The 11,744-nt window shown below is 36.9% G+C and overlaps 1 protein-coding gene across 1 annotated transcript; it reads left to right on the top strand.

Annotated features, from left to right (window-relative positions):
* Positions 1–10,758, top strand: DTD2 (D-aminoacyl-tRNA deacylase 2). Its single transcript, XM_072428746.1, has 4 exons — positions 1–76; positions 5,094–5,152; positions 8,018–8,087; positions 8,674–10,758. Exons 1-4 carry the CDS (start codon positions 1–3, stop codon positions 8,997–8,999), a joined length of 531 nt encoding a protein of 176 aa, XP_072284847.1. The 3' UTR covers positions 9,000–10,758.
* Positions 10,759–11,744: the final 986 nt, after the last annotated feature.

The raw sequence follows: 11,744 nt of genomic DNA, 5'->3' as shown, positions 1-11,744 counted from the left end.
ATGCGTTCCAAGCCTCTCTCCTCTTCGTCCAATCAGAAGGCGCAGAGTGGAGCCGCTGGCAAGCTGTGCATGGACGGTGAGTAGCAGCAGTCACTTTTACCAGCCCCAGCTATATGATCCATTGTCAGGGCATTCTGGAATATGTACTGCGGCCTGGTGGCCACCAATGTGTGTCTGATTCTAATTGAGAAAGTCTTATGTGCATTTCATTATGAAGGTTGGTCACCATCAATCTACAAACATGAACCTGAGGTGCAAGGTTATGCCTTAGGCAGACAGATCAGGTGACTGGTGGAGAGAAGCGTGGGGGGGGGATGTCATATCAAATGATCTTTTCCTACAATCAGTTACTATTATTACACAGTATTTATATAGCGCCATCATATTACGCAGCGCTGTACAAAGTCCATAGTCATGTCACTAGCTGTCCCTCAAAGGGGCCACAATCTAATGCCCCTACCAAAGTCAAATGTCATTACCACACTCCAACGGCAATTTTTGGGGAAAGCCATTTAACCTAACTGCATGTTTTTGGTGGCATGTGATTGTAATAGGTCCAGTAACAGCCATTATGGACGTTGTCCAAATTGGAGATCCAGTTGTCCAGTTTACATGGAACCAGTGGCGAACATAGCCAACAGTGGGCCCCTGTCCAGAACTGACTGGCCCCTGTTGGGCTCATTGTGGCCCTCGTGCACTGCGCCTTCCTATGTCTGACACTTCATGCAATTGTTTCCATCTTAAGGAAGAACAAACAACATTGGCTTCATGGCAATAGGACAATGAACTAGAGAGAATGTTTTCTATTCAGTCCAGCCATATACTATAGGCTCTTTTCATCATACATTCCCTCATGGGAATCTTCCAAGTCTATGTGCTCCAATAGCAGAAATTGATTCCCATCAGGGACTGTTTAATGGATTGTCCGATTCCCTGTTTTTTAAATAGAGAATTCTAAAATCTGAATGTACAATCCCTTTTTTCTTTATTGTATCAAAACTACATAATACAGGTAGTCCCAGGGTTACATACAAGATAGGGACTGTAGGTTTGTTCTTAAGTTGAATTTGTATGTAGGTCAATTATTTTAATAAATGCAATTAGGACAGTTGTTTATCTCAACATATTTTTAGGCAGCATGGTGTCAATTATTGCATAAAATCCTCACAGTGAGGTAATCGCAAACATAGAAAAAAAGAAAAAACTTTGTGGAGCCTAGATTCATTAACTTCTGGAGCAAGCTGTGCTTTGATATGCAAAAAGAAACAGCTGTTGAGTTTGTATTGGTCATTAAAGAGTTACAAGAGCTTGCAGAACAGCAAAAGATTTCTTCTGCAAGTCATGCAAACCCCCCTCCCCCCCTCAAGCCTCCCTCCTGCACACAAACCAGCAGGGAAGCCTGTTAGTATCTAGGAGTTGTCCATAGGTCAGATGACCTTAACTCGGGGACTACCTGTATAGGGAAAAGCCTAGATATTTAATTTATGTTTAAATTAAATCCAAGGCCCTTACATATAATAGTTGATGTATTGAAAGAGTAAATCAGCAACATATGGGAACACAGCAACCTAAGTATATTAAGAAATACCTTTTAATTTATCAGGTTACAAAGGACAATTATGAATTAGCACAATCTAAAATGTACACAGGCCCTAGTACATACAATGTATTTATGGTATGTTGTAAATCAATACCTCTATTTGCCTAGTATACATGTGATGAAACACAACCAACAAAAACTGGATGTTCAGTATACAATAGAAGTCCAATAAGTGTCAGTACAGGTAGTCCCCGGGTTACATACGAGATAGGGACTTCTTGTTCTTAAGTTGAATTTGTGTGTAAGTCAGAACAGGTACATTATTTTAATAAATGCGATTTGGACAGATGTTTGTCTCAACATTTTAGGCAGTGAGGTGTCAGTTACTGTATAAAATAAAAGTAAATTACAAACAAAGCTAAAAAAAAAACTTTGATATGCTTTGATATGCAAAAAGAAACAACTGCAGAGTTTGTCTTGGTCATCAAAGAGTTACAAGATATTACAGATCAGCTCGGCTCCTTGGATCACCCACAACATCAGCTGTGTTTAGCAAAAGATTTCTTCTGCAAGTCATGCAAACTGCCGCCTTCAAGCCTCTGTCCTGCACACGAGTGAGCAGGGAAGCCCCGTTGGATGTTCCTAATTCAGGGGCTACCTGTAATTATACATCTACCTAATTCAACAGGCACATTGTCAACCACACCAAGATAATCTACAGCAACATGCTTCACAAGAGATGCTCAAATTCCTGGTATAATAATAAGCAAAATGACAGCAGGTAAATCCAGTATCCCAGCCAACTGAGACCAACATATATAATATAAAAGAGTCTTGGCAGAAGGTTTCAGTAACAGATCAAAGAGTATATTGATGCATGTAGAATAGAGTGGGGTGATCCAACATAATTATAATGGTTCCATCATAAGTATAATGGTTCCTTTGGCCAACACCTGTCAGATCATTTCATGTATGGAAGTTCTGCTCTTTAAGAGAATGATGAATATGTGAACAGCTCAGCAAAGGATGACTTTCACTTGTAGATGAATCACGTCTTGTATAATACACCAACAAATCATAAAACAAATATTAATTCATGCAGCATGCTTTTATATAGACCCTGATTTATTAAAGCTCTCCATTGCTGGAGAGAGGATACACTTTCCTCAGTGAAGCTGGGTGATCCAGCAAACCTGGAATGGATTTCCCAAGTCATTTTTCTCTTTGTTAACAAATGTTTTCTATCCTGGACCAGACCCATTCCAGGTTTGCTCAATCACCCAACTTCCCTGATGTAAGTGTATCCTCTCCAGCCTTGGAGAGCTTTATTAAATCAGGCCCATTGTTTAGGATCATAAGGCCATATGAGAAAAATTCTATTAAAATACTTCAGAATTTATTTTTAACTGCATTGATTGCCATAAGAAATTCTGCAAGTATCACTGCCAAACTTTGCAGTAATATGACATTGTCACATCTGATTATTGTCTAATATTGCTTAGGTGATCTTCACGACTATATTAAACTAGATATGTGATACTAGTTTTACTCACTCTGAGACTTTTTATATCCAATGTGTATATTGTTTTACATATGGCAGTATTGGTTAACCACCCGACCGTTAAACCCGACCTTGGTTCGGGTTAAAAAAAATTACAATTATGGATAAACCCGAACTTTTCTCACTGTATGAAAATACAGTGAGAAAAGTTCGGGTTTATCGATCACTTACCTGGTCCCGCTGCGATCATCCAGCGTCGTGTTCCAGCGTCGATCTCCAGCGTCGGGTGCCTTCTCCGAGAAGAAGAAGGCGGCCGGCGGAGAAGCAGAAGCCGGCCGGCTTCTTTTTTTTCCGTCTGTAGCGTGTCCCTCGGCGATGACGTTGGCGCGTGTGCGGGAAATTCAAATTGAAAGTCATTCAAACACATTTTGTATTGGATTGAATACAAACTCCTGTATCCAATCCAATACAAAATAATAGAAAATATATTTATGTGGTTTTGTCTATAGGTATGTGACGGACACTAGGGAGGTGTTTTAGAAAAATATATTACTATACATTATACCGAATTATCGCATTTTCAGTATTTTTCATTTATTTATGTATTCTTGTTTAAGCTGATTTTTGTGTCTTTTATTTAATTTTATTAAAAGTAATTTTTTTTTTTGTTTACATGATTGTGTGTTTCAAACATTATTTGTATTCATGATATCTACTAGAACCCTGTTCGGACATATTTCTGTAAGTTACAGGTCTACAATTTAAAAAAAAAAAAATTTTTATGAAAAATAGTGTACCGCTTTTGGAACAGAAATCTAGACATCAGTGTAACGCCCAGGTGGTTAAAGAGGAACTAAACTCAAATGTACCCAATAACAACAAAAATACTCTTACCTTCAAACCCACAGGGAGGTCCGATCCATCCGCAGGTCTCTTCTATCAGGTCCCACATCATCCTGGCATCTGTCCTCAGGCTGGCGCTTCGGGGGCCTCCATCTTCTCCTCCTTTTTTCGGCTTCTTTTTCTCCTACGCCACCCGACCCAGGCGAGAGATCGGGTGATGTAGATGGGATAAATCTGTGCATGTGTGAGATTGGCAATTTTTTTTCTCTTTTCACAAAAGGGCTCCTTCTGCGCATGCCTGAGATGCTCCGGCATGTGCAGAAGGCGCACCCAAGAGCCTCCCAGGATGTGTGACGTAGGTGATAAAGAATTAGGGTGGTGCTGCAAAAAAAGTGTGTTGCACTTGTGTTGTCTACCCTTTTATGTAAATGAAAATTCTGAGTTTAGGTACGCTTTAAGTATTGTGTTTTCTAGTGCTGCTTTCCATATCTAAAGCTATGTACACATGTCAGATGATTCTTGCCCGAGAATGAGCATGGCAAGCACTTGAAATGTGTTCAGCTGTCCACTGATATTGTTAATCAATCCACCTATAGAACAGAGTAGGGTGCCATTCACCCGTCCACCCATATCGCTACATAGAACAGAACTGTAGTGTGTACAATGCTCTTTTATTAATCTTTCACTAGAAACCATCATAAAGTATAATTTCCAATGACAATCATCTGACCTCTCTATCATCCTTTATTGCACTGTACAAAGTAAACATTTATGAATAAGATGAGTGACACAGATACATCCAAGTAACCTAAACAGTAAACCTATTGTACACAAGCAGATCCACTTCCAAAAATCCAGTAATTGCTCAATCAGAAGCCCCAGAACACTGCACACATGTATAAAAGATTCCAGTTATTTTCTCCAGATGGACAGCAATCGGAATTCTCATTGGATGTAATCAATCGTTCATAGATGCAATGTTTGATTGATACACAAGTCTGATCTCTTTATTAATTGGAACCTTTGTGTACTATCCCTTAAATTGTAAAATAGATGCAGTTGTAGTGAAAACTTTGCTTCTGCTGGCATGCACTTTAGTGGCATGTATTATCCGTGTATTTTACCAGATCCTTTTGTAGACTAACTCCAATACAGGCTTGCATTCATATTCAGCATACAGGACTTTTTGCAATACTTTTTTATTCTTAGTCCTCAGACTCTACGACCCTGCATGGGTCTTGGCCACAGAGGCATTCCGCCTTCACAGGGTCATGTCTATAGCGACCTCTCTCCAGTTTCTTTAGGTCTGTCATGGATTCTATCTTCTTCCAACATCCAAATATTTTAACATTTTTCCTTAAGTTCTTGTTTTACCCATCCTAGTTAAGGGTTGACCTTGTTAGTTGACCTTGGTCTACATTAATGACATATGATAATGGCATGTAGGGACTTTAGATTGTGGGCCCCTTTGAGGGACAGTGTCACAACTATGGACTTTGTACAACGCTGCGTAATATGATGGCGCTGTATAAATACTGTGTAATAATATTAATAATCTTAAAATCTTCTTCTGAAGGTATTTAATGCATTATTACTTTGCTACTGTCCACACACCAGATCTGTAGGTAGCTACGAGTTTTACCACAGCTTTAAAGCTTTGTATTCTACTGTCACTGTTCAAGATGAAAAAAGAAAAAAAACTTCCTGAAAGCAAAATAACATATTTCCTTAGCTTTTCTTTAATTTCATCCACTATATTGTTGTGACAACTTAACATTGATTCTAGGTACCTAAATGCATTCACATTTTCCAGACTCTTATTACCTAACTGTAGATCTCTTCTAATACATTCTGCTGTTTTAGTCACTCTTAAGTACTCCAGATTTATAAGACAAAGATATTTTGCTTTTGTTTTTAACAAAAGGTACGTGTCAGCATATGCATCTATCTGACTCATTCTGTATCCTGTATTGCCTTCATAATCTATATCTTTAATCCCAATAATAATCATTTTCTCATGACTGCTTTAAGGGCCAGAATTAGTGATAGTACCGATGAGTATTCCTGTTTGTTCCTTTATTCATTGCAAAAGGTTGCATTAATCATTCTGGTGTTCATTCTTGCTCCTCAAAATCATTCCTACCTCCAATGCTGTTTTTCCGGGAATCCTTGAAAGCAGTTTTTCTTTATAAACTTTGTAAAAGCTTATTTACCATCTACAAATGGACAATGTGCTACTATGCCATATTGAGTACATTTTTACAATGGTTTGTCTCGCTGTATATATATATGTGGTCAAAGTTTGATCATCCAAATCCAAACCCGCTTTGGTAGTCACCAATTACTCATTCAGCATACTCCAACAGCCAGTGGTAAAGCAAAACCAAGAAAACTTTGTATTCTACATTTGGGGAGTAATGCCATGATTGTCTCTGCAAACTTTTCTTTATATTCTTGTCTCTTGTCTCCCATGTATGGGTATAATTATTCCACCTTTCTTTTGGTAAAAGTGCCTCATTCTAAATGTCTAACTATCAATATGTCTAACTATGTATAACTACAATATTTCTAACTATCAATATGTTTAGCTTTGCCCACTGATATTGTATACTGCATTTAAACAATGTTGGCTTTTATCTCTCTACCATGGGCTTTATTATTCTTCATTTAGTTCAGATTTTAAAAAACGTATCGATCTGCTGACACCAATATGTCCTCCTTATTTGATTTTTTTTACTTGGATTTTTCCCATGGTTAGATTATTAGTATTGATGCCTTCTGTTAATCATTTATGATAACAGATTATGATAATCATTTAATCATAATCATAAGGCCAAGGTTATTTCTGGAATGGAAGGTTTTAGGTGTTTTCCTAGCCTATATGAAGAACTTTCTACACTTGTTCTCTCTATGGCTTCCTTGCTTTCAGTTGACTGGCTTTTTCTTCTCGACACCCTGCATGCTTTAACTTTTACTGCTTTAGTGTTCTGCATTGGATAATGTTGCTTTAAGTAGGTTTTTTTCTTCTTTCTTCATTTTTTCTTATCTGCTGCCATTTGAATCTCCTCATCAAACCAATTCTCATTTTTTTTGTTTCTTTATGTCTACTACTGTTTCAGCTTGCTTTTAAGCTGTGGCCAGTTATCTTCCACACTTTTTACAATGTTGTCCTTAAGTTCTTCAGCACTTTTAGTTTGGAACATTAGATTTGCTTGTTTTAGTGTTTCACTATACAATCTCCTGTATTTTCTACCCTTTATACCTTCTGTTAATATGTATTGTTTAATTACTGCTTTTACTAAAAAGTGACCAGATTTGCATTTGGTTAATAATAATAATAATAATAATAATAAATAAAATATAATAAAGATGAGTTAGGGTAATGTACAGGGCTGCGTAATATGTTGTTGTTATATAAATCCTGTTTATTATTAATGATAATATTATTATAATAATAATAATAAATAAAATATAATAAAGATGAGTTAGGGTAATGTACAGGGCTGCGTAATATGTTGGTGCTATATAAATCCTGTTTATTATTATTATTATTATTATTATTAATAATAATAATAATAATAATGATAATATTAAATACATTATAATAAAGATGAGTTAGGGTAATGTGTCACTACCTGAAGAACCACCTTTTATAATGTATATTTCACAAATAGGATGGTTTAGGGTATATTAGCTGCAGCATCACCTATAGACCAATCTTTATAATATATACTTTGCCATTGGGATGTGTTAGGGTTATGCTTCTATAGCTGCAAAGTCACCAAAAGACTTATCCTTTTTATACTGTATATACTATGCACTTGTGATCTTGTTTGTAGAACTATCTTGATATTACCTGTTCTACATGGCTACATGCCACCAGTTGCAGGAATACTGATAGACCTATCCTTAAAATATATCATTGGGATGAGTTAGGGCATATGTATGTAATAGGGTACCAAAGCAGGACATGGCTGTCACCTTCTAACAGGAGGTGCCTGTACAAAGGTGGATTTATCCTCCTAATAAAATCTTTATAAGATTTATAAACCAGTGAAAGTAGTTTTGTCTTTATTAGGAGCATACTGCATAGCTAATTCTTATTTAAACATTCTTTTTTTCTCTCATTGCAGATTCAAAGGGGTATGGTTATCTATTTATGCTTTTTTAAAGGAGCAACCAAAGATGTCATTCCAAAAATAGGTAAGGATCATTATGTAACCATTTGTATATAGGTATATCAGTAGATCACACATCTTTGGTGGCGGTTAGTTTTCTGCTGAAAGAGCACAGTCTCTACTTACTACAGTACTCAGACCAGGTACCTTTTAGTTCACTAGGCAATAATGGATCGTAAGCTCCCATACATCCTTATATTAGAAATAAAGTCTGCTCTACCACAAGCATATTTGTCTTTTCTTAATTTTTAAAGCGCTTGCGTTGATTTCTAATAAATTAAAGAGACTTTGATTATCAAAAAAGTATTCGTGTGATTAGGTTTTGGTGGGCACAGCCCTTTACTGACAGATGTGCTACGTAATAATTCAAAATAAAACATTAAAGAGGAACCTTTTTGTAAGTAGTATTTGACACATGAGTTAGGAAATAGGTGCTGTCACTTTAAGTACAAATAAGATGGCTTCAGAATGATCATATTACTTTAAGAAAATCCAGTAATACCCCTGAAATGCCAAATATAAAACTAAGAGTCCCTCTGACCTGTAACCATTTTGTATTCTTATATGTTTTTAGTTTTTTAAGTAAAGCTTGCGGTGTGTCTCTTTTTCAGTGAATTCAGTGGTGAATGTAAAACTAAGTGAATCAGATACTGGGAAACGTGTTTCAGTTATTGATCTTCCAGGAGACGTTCTGATTGTTCCCCAGGCAACTCTTGGTGGAAAGGCAAAGGGCCGCAGCATGCAGTACCATGCAAATGCAGACAAGGTGCTTGGTATGGAGTTGTTTGCACAGTTCATTTCTCAGTGCCAGCAAGAATTGGAATCTCATCCTAGCTGGGTGGAAGCTGGAGCTGTCCTGCATCATGGGACATATGGAAACAGACAAGTTTTGCAGCTTGACACTAACGGACCTTACACTCACTTACTGGAATTCTGAAATCCTCTGACTATTTACTCCAGAAGTAGGACACAGTTATCCTTTTGTGTTAGGTGTAACAGTTATTCCGTTTATACAAGAAATTAATTAGATTTAACAGTCTGATTCAAGTAAATAATAATGTGATCCTACAACTGTACCCATGTCTGTCACTATGCTCCAATTTCTAAGTTAGCAACTGTTAATAACACTTTTCATAGTTTTTATTTTAGACAATTCCATCATATGATTTGTGGAAGGATCACAAATGTAGATTGGGCATGCATGGTGGGCATTCCCCAGGGTATTCTGTGTCTAGAATTGTGTTCTAAAAATGTGACCAAATAGGTTATCCTAGGATACTTGACTCAGCACTTGCAGACACTCAGTAAAACATTTTGCTTCATGTTGCTTTGCATCATATCAGCATGTAGTATAAATGCATCATAGAAAATAACCTATAATTACTAAACACTGTTGATGCTGTATGCATTTGATTTTTTCCATAGCCTCACAGCCAGCTTTGATTAGACAAGTAAAGGCACAGCACTAGTTCAGAGATGAGACATCGTGCTTTTTACTTTGATCTTTCTTCCTCTTAGTATGGCTCCTGCCAGCTTATAATTGGTATCCAGGACTATCGTCCTTCTCTAATAAAATAAAACAAGTCGATTAAATATAAATTAGATTGAAATAAAATAAATTTCAGCAGTGCACATAAATGTATATTTATGAACAATTGGTATTTTTGTTTCAAACCTTGTTTACATGTTTAACATGTTTGCAAAAATACCATGCGGTATACAGAATCTTCAGCAGTATCTTTCATTTATATAAGTTCTTCAGCTTTAAAAAATATATTCTTATCTATATCAGGGCTTCTTGCTTACTTTCAGAATTGTAACATGCATATAAAACACTGAAGAATTATTAACTGGATGAGGATATCCAATCAGGTGAATATGAAGCCCTGAGCAGATGAATGATTGAAGACCCCCCAATGCATCAACTTGACAGCCAAAACTTTTTGTGACATACAGCAGAGATGGGAACAGCCCTCAAAATGGGCTGTTCAAGGGTTTGATTTAGAGATACAATATTGTTACATTGTATTTAATCCATTCTATCCCTCTGCAGATCAAAGTGGTGACCCCTGATCTGTATTTTTTATCACTTAAAGTGACCTTACAAGTACAAAGGTAGCAGAAAAGTAAAAATTGCCCTGATCAGTAGGGGTTATATTGTTGCGAGAGCTGAAGTGGTTAAAGAGCAACTTTGAGCAACATGTAAAAATCAGTCTATGTGAAAGTATGCTTTGGGTGTGAAGGAATGGCATGGGGAAAAGGCATTGAAGATTACTGATTGCTTTGCCCAGCGGAGACAAGGCAACGGTTTGTTTTAAAATGTGTAATACAGTATTACAGTTGTATGGGAGAGTTCTCTATCTTTTTCCTACATATTTCCCTCCTTTACCCATCAGTGTTTATAATAGAGGAACCAAGTTTTTCTATTTTTATTGCAGCCATACCTCTTTTTACTGCAACCCTGCTAGACTGAAAAGTCCAATTTTGCACCCCCCCAGCATTGAAAAGAAATGTAGTTACCTAGCTGTCATGCTGATCAATTGTCTTCATTATTTTCCCAATCACTGACCCAAAGCAAGCATGCAGGCTTAAAGTCAGGAGGAAGTCATAACTCATGTGCTCAATATTTCTCTGAATACGTTTGTTATAATTAGGATGAAATACCTAAAATAAATAAGGTGCTTTACTGTTATGGGCATTTGTTTTAACATTCCCATGTATTGAACCCATGGTGTAATCAACCTTTCAGTATGTAAAGTAAAGTAAAGCACCTTGGAGAACTTGGTAAAGTGTTGCCAACACAGACTTTGGCTGTCTTATTTTCTTTTGTCTTTGTAAGTAGTCCCAGAATGGCTTCAAGAGTCAGATATCTGGGCCCTGTGGGAGCAATTTCATCTTTTAAATGATTCTTTATTCTTTTTTACAATATTATAGTTCTCAAACTTTTTGAACCATATGTCAGACATTATTGTCATGCTGCAGAATAGTTATGATTGATCAGAAGTCTCCCTGATGGTATTGGACAGTTAATAAGAATCTTCCTTTTCTGTGAGGGGAGCATTAATTGTTTTTACTATAAGCAACTCCATTTGCAAATATGTAGCCCAAATCTAAAGGGAATCTCTATCATGCCTTAAAGTTGTCTGCACACATACATCTATTTACTATGCTCAGGTCATTCAGTTTACAAACTGTTTTCCTGTTATAGTTTTAAATGTTTAATATTCATTGATTAGAGCCTTAGAGCTCTTGGAGCCCACTGCCATTTTTCAGCACCCCACCTTTTTGTTTATATTTATGTATTTTAGCTTTGTTTCCACCAAGGAAGAATAGCTTTTCGGTTGCATCACAAATCTGAATTCTGATATTATTTTTCTGGATGGAATCTCACAAACAAGGTCCCAATACCTTCTGCAAGTGGTGAGCTGACAGTGGCGCTGGACAACTTCCAGGTTTGAAGGTAAGTAAGCTTGGCTTGTTGTCTTTCACAGTTTCAATGGCTGATCATGGCATTTTCAGGTCCCCATCCCTTAGACTGGGCATTAAACACTTGTTTGCCAAAATATTTCTGCTTTAGGAAGGTAGGCCTGATGCAGGAGGACCACATTGTGTGTTCTTAGGTGATCCTAGGGTTTCACTAGGATCATACCAACAACCGTTCAGTGCAGAAGTCAGGTGGAGG

The sequence above is a fragment of the Pyxicephalus adspersus genome, chromosome 12 (assembly GCF_032062135.1).
Source record: "Pyxicephalus adspersus chromosome 12, UCB_Pads_2.0, whole genome shotgun sequence".
NCBI classification, from domain to species: Eukaryota; Metazoa; Chordata; class Amphibia; order Anura; family Pyxicephalidae; genus Pyxicephalus; species Pyxicephalus adspersus.
Note: the sequence above shows the minus strand (reverse complement) of the source record. Positions and strands in the feature narration are given on the sequence as shown.